This window comes from Pterocles gutturalis, unplaced genomic scaffold, assembly GCF_000699245.1.
Source record: "Pterocles gutturalis isolate BGI_N339 unplaced genomic scaffold, ASM69924v1 scaffold52278, whole genome shotgun sequence".
NCBI classification, from domain to species: domain Eukaryota; kingdom Metazoa; phylum Chordata; class Aves; order Pterocliformes; family Pteroclidae; genus Pterocles; species Pterocles gutturalis.
Genome location: NW_010125014.1, coordinates 6,778 through 11,761, shown reverse-complemented (window position 1 = coordinate 11,761; position 4,984 = coordinate 6,778). Strand labels below are relative to the sequence as shown.

The 4,984-nt window shown below is 44.4% G+C and overlaps 1 protein-coding gene across 1 annotated transcript in view; it reads left to right on the top strand.

Moving 5' to 3' along the window:
• Positions 1-855: 855 nt before the first annotated feature.
• LOC104465373 (calpain-14-like) overlaps positions 856-4,984 on the top strand; it is a gene marked incomplete at its 3' end in the record, with an annotated part of 10,287 nt that continues 6,158 nt past the window's right edge. The window contains exons 1-3 of the mRNA XM_010078391.1: positions 856-1,086; positions 3,483-3,552; positions 4,513-4,631. Of these exons, the coding sequence (XP_010076693.1) occupies positions 856-1,086; positions 3,483-3,552; positions 4,513-4,631 (420 nt within the window). The remainder of the gene's footprint in view (positions 1,087-3,482; positions 3,553-4,512; positions 4,632-4,984) is intronic.

The window sequence follows — 4,984 nt, the reverse complement described above, 5'->3', positions numbered from 1 at the left end:
TCGCCTGCTGAGATTTTAATCATGATCTGTCCCAGGAGCCCACCACTTGCAGCAAAAAGTGATGGCTGCTAGTGTTTAGAATAGCTGCTAAAGTTAAAAAAGGGCTATAAAATCCCTCCTTGCTGTTTTCAGTGGGGGATGAGAAACATCTGTCTTGAATGTTACGAGAAAAAAATATTTCAGCATGCGATTTCATGTGTGAATCTGTGGTAATCAGCGAGATGGAATGTGATCTCATGGGAGAGATTGTGTCATTCTCCAAAATGAAGGAAAAAGGGCAAAATAACTGTTGGAGGGCTGTGAGTAATGGCTTTGTAACACCTAATGTATTCCATTTTACTGTTAGCCTTTGGTTAGTCTTGCTATTTTTCTTTTTTTTGGGAGGGGACATGTCCACATGCCAGAATGTGATTGAATAAAGTCTGTAATTCATGTTGCACCGTGTTATGAAAATATCCTGGAGAGCCTAAGTAGTCCAGAGGGAGACTGAGAATAGCTGTGTCTATGGCTTCAAAGCCCCAGTAAAAGTCAGTGGGGTCACCCATTTTGAAATCACTCAGATCTACAGCGAATGTAAAGCCTTGAAAATGCAGGGATAGGTGGTAGATTAGAATCAGATAGGTCCTGCACTTCTCCTGGGAGTGCCACCCCCTTCTCCCTTTGCCCCTGCTAGTTAAAGAGAAAATTTTAAAAACCATGATTAAACTGACTTATTGTACTGATCAGGAATTCTGATTCTGGAGAAGACACACCTCATCCCAAGAAACAAGGAGTTTCCAGCAGGACTGTGCAGGGTGAGATCCCTACAGAATCCTCAGTGGAAAAAATTATCCTGGCGTTACTGTGGACATTGCCATGCCTTTTCTGCCATGCTTGAAAAAAAAGAAGTTACCTGTGCCTTTAGGCAGGAGTATCTTTCAAAAACACACCCCACCCATCCAGCAGAACTACCAGGCCTTGCTGGAGACGTGCTTGAAGAACAAATGCCTGTTCACGGATGACAGCTTCCCTGCTCACATCAGCTCTATTGGAACGGGAGCACTGCTAAAGAAACTTCCCCGAAATTTGCAGTGGAAGAGGCCACATGTAAGTGACTTTCAGTGAATTATCTTATATAAGAGGATGATTACAGCTGATAGCCAGCAAATAGTTTTAGCATTGAGCAGACTACTCTTAGACTTTAATTTAGGTGTGCCTTAATGCTTCCAGAGATTACACTCCTTGTATCAGCTGTCATTTTGGAAGCTGGGGTACATGGAGTTTCATAATTGCCTTTGGAGCATTTGTTGCCCAAAATCATAACCAGCCTTGTTCAGTTTATACCCAGTAATGCTTAGAGAGGGCGGGGAGGGCAGGTGAAGGGAGGAGGGGGAGCTGGTGTCCTTGGAGCTCACAGCTTCAATGATCCCACCGTGATTCCATGATGACAGTTCTCATGGCGATGATCCCTCTCCCCAGAATTCATGATCTTGACTTTTCAGAAGATTTCTGAGTTTCTAGACAGTTCTTAGGCTTTGACCCTTGTCCCATGGACCACATACCACTGTTACGCTGGAGGCTGCTACTTTTACAGGCAGTGGCAGGTGCTTTATCCTGTTGCTGTGCTGGTTTTTTCCTGCTTAACTGTTTAGTCTATTCTTTATTGTACTTAGAGTAGTCTTTTCCCGGCTCTCAAGGCTGAGCTTCTGCCATGATCAGTAATTTGACTATCCATTAGTGAGTTGTTTTTAGTTCTGGGACCTGTTTTCTGCTTGTGCCCATATTTCCAAGGCCTTTGCTGATATCCCACGCTTAAACTGACATCACACCAAGAGACACCTGGTACCGAGTGCTGGTCACAGAGCAAGTTCTCATAACAAAAGGATAACAAGTCCAGGAGGCCAGGACAGGGGACTGGCAGAGTTAGGTAAGGCCTGTTAGCTCTGGCCTGTTACTAGCGCTGGCAGTTCTGTTCTCACGGAGCCACTGATCAACATATTGACAATCAGATCTTCCTGAGAGCGAAGTATAGAGTTATCTGAGAATTTCAGTAGAGAGCAGTTAGCATCTCCTAGCTAAGTTATGTTATAGCTGTTATATTTTGTCAGATTTAACCAATTTCTTAGAAGGGCTGACTTTCTGCAAAACTCATGAAAATCACTGGGGGAGTAGAGGCACCTTTGCAAAGTGAGCAGGAGAGCTTGGGAACAGCAGCCCTGCTTCTCAGAGTTTTGTACATAATTCAGTCTTGCAGATGGTTTATGTTAGGTTGGGATGTGCAGGCAGAGGAAGAGTGCAGTCCTTAGGGGCCTGAGCTGGGTTGTGCCGGGCACTGTGGCTGAGGCAGCTATATCAGCACAGAGGTGTTTGAGAGGGAAAGGCTAACGTGAGTCCTTGCCTCTACAAAGCCCTTCAGGTGTCCCTCTGCCCCAGAAGTATTAGAATGGCCTTGTAACCTCCCTTGCCTCTCAGTCCACCGTTCTGCTGCTCTAAAACTGCCTTGTGAAGAAGTCTGCCATTTGCTCTGAATGCCAAACTTAGCCCAGCAAAGCTCTCTGAGGATGGATGCTGCACATCCTTCAGTCCCTGTGCTGCAGAGGAAACGCTGAGATTCTGCCATTCAGCCTGCAGGCTTGTAGCTTGCTGCATCCGTGACTGATGGCCTGCAAACTGAACACCAAATTCACCAAGGGTAGGGGTTGGTATCTAATTACTATAACTGCCTTCTGAGGGTTTGCTCTTTCTCTGCTACTGCCTGAAGGGGAAGCCAACAGTGTGAAAACTAGCTTGAGCAATTTGTGGGTCATTAGAGTGAAACGTAAGTTTGATACTTAAGTTATTAATTTGACCCCAGAGGCACTTGTGAGAGGAAAAAAAATAACAACATAATTTCTCTCTGAACAGTTATTCTCAGATCCACTCTCCTCACAGCAACAGGAACTTCTGTAGCAGCCATCAGTTAGTCTGTAACCCGATTGTCAGTCAGATCATGGAGACATCAGGCAGGTTAGCTGAAAGCTTGAACAGTTATGTTCTGCCATTGTAACCTCTTTTGGCTGAAACCTGTCAGCAATTATGGAGGAGCAGGCCTGGCAGGTCTGGAGCGTTGTCTCCTCAGTGAGGTGTTCGTGGAGACCCATGGTGATGCATCTGAGCACCAGTGGCTTATGTTGGAGACCAAATTCTGTTGGAGGTCAAGCACAAATTTGTGCCCAGGCTTGTGTCAGGTTAGCCAGAGCACATGATAACACTGGAATTATACCCGAACCGGAACAATGTCTGCTGGGATGAAGTGACTCAAAATATTTAAAAATCTTTGAACAGGTAGAGGGAGTGTTTTGTGTAACATATCCATGAGGTTTTTACATCCTAGACTAGGAACTCACTGAATTTCCCATCTTAGGAGACTGCAGCTCTGCACACAGAAGATCCTTGTTTCAAGCTAAACCAGCTCATGTTACTGACCTAACTCTCTCTTTTCTTTTTGGTGCTGTGCTTCCCAGGCTTTGCACAGAAGTCCCGTATTTTATACTTCAAACAGAAAGCAACTTGATCTCTGCCAGGGATTGGTGGGTAAGGAAGCTCCTTTGTATAAATATCTAAGTATTCTTACACAGGATAACATTTTGTGTGGAATTTTGATTGTATAGAACTTGGCATAGAAATAGAAGGTGCACATATCCTTATCTCTTAGCTTGGCATGGTGTGGATAAAGCCATCATTAAGATGGGATAGGCTCAGTACAAAACTTGTCAAGCTTCAAGGTGGGATTTGAGGCGTGAGAGGTGTCTCCACAAGCTGAAATTGCTGCTCTTGCTTCCATGCATGCTAGTACTGCAATAGGAAGTGATCTGTGCTCTTACTGGTCTGTAATGTTGCTGCTTGGCCATTGAACAGAGACCACAGATGCAGGAAAATCTGAAGCTTTTGCTATATTTGTATCTAAGGCATAGTGTGAGTGTGTTCCCTTCCTAGCTTTGCAGTTAGAAAAAACATTTTTATGCCTGTGTTACCTGAAGTAAAAGGACATATTGTCATCTGAAAAACAGGTAGAGGCAGGACTAAATTAATTTTTAAGGGCGTTAAGTCCTTAAACACAAGATCTGATAAGTACAGTCTTGCATGTAAGCTCCATTGGAAATTACTTTTGTCTTCTGCAAAGTTAATGTTTTAAAAGAAAAAGGGAGAAGTGTTTTTCTTGTTCATAGTGTGGCTTTACAGACATGTAAATGCAATGTCAGTAAAAAAAAAAAAAAACCTGAATGTTTCCATTGAGGGCTATTTGTTGCTAAATTTCTTATTTAACCAAACAGTATCCAAATGAAAAGATCATGAGAGAACAATTATAAACCAATCGTGGTTTGGTTAAATAAAGCACACGTCTGGATAGTCTCATTTTCTGTGTGTGTTGTGTTAAAATTTTAAAGACATCAGCACAACAGCTCTTCTGCTAGGATCTCGGTGGTGTTCCTGAACTTGGCTGACAACTCTCACTTTTCATGCAACTGTATGTGTCCATTTGTCTTGGCGCAGAAAACTGCTGGTTCCTGGCTGCCCTGAAAGCCCTGACATTCCACCAGGACATCTTGGCTGCAGTCGTGCCAGAAAACCAGAGCTTTGAGAGGAAATATGCCGGCATTTTCCACTTCAGGGTACATCTGCTCCCCCAGAGTGCAGGAGGTCTTCAGAAATCCTCTGCTACATTTTGTGTCACACCCTTAGATAACTTGTACATGGTTCCTCTTGGCCAGGGGCAAGCAGCCAGAGGACATCCTGGCCTGGAAGGTAGCCCGTCACCCCTCCCACAAAGCAATGCAGGCAGTGGTTCAACTACAAGCCCGTGTGAGGATGTACCTCTGCTTCATCCTTGTCTCTAGCTGTGCCCTACCTGTATTTCAATCTAGACAAGTCTTCCTCCAGAGGGGCAACAGGCAGCAGGGCTTGAGCACATCTGCTCCAACATTCTACTCCTTTGCCTGGCTCTTGATGCAACTCTGCAACCCTG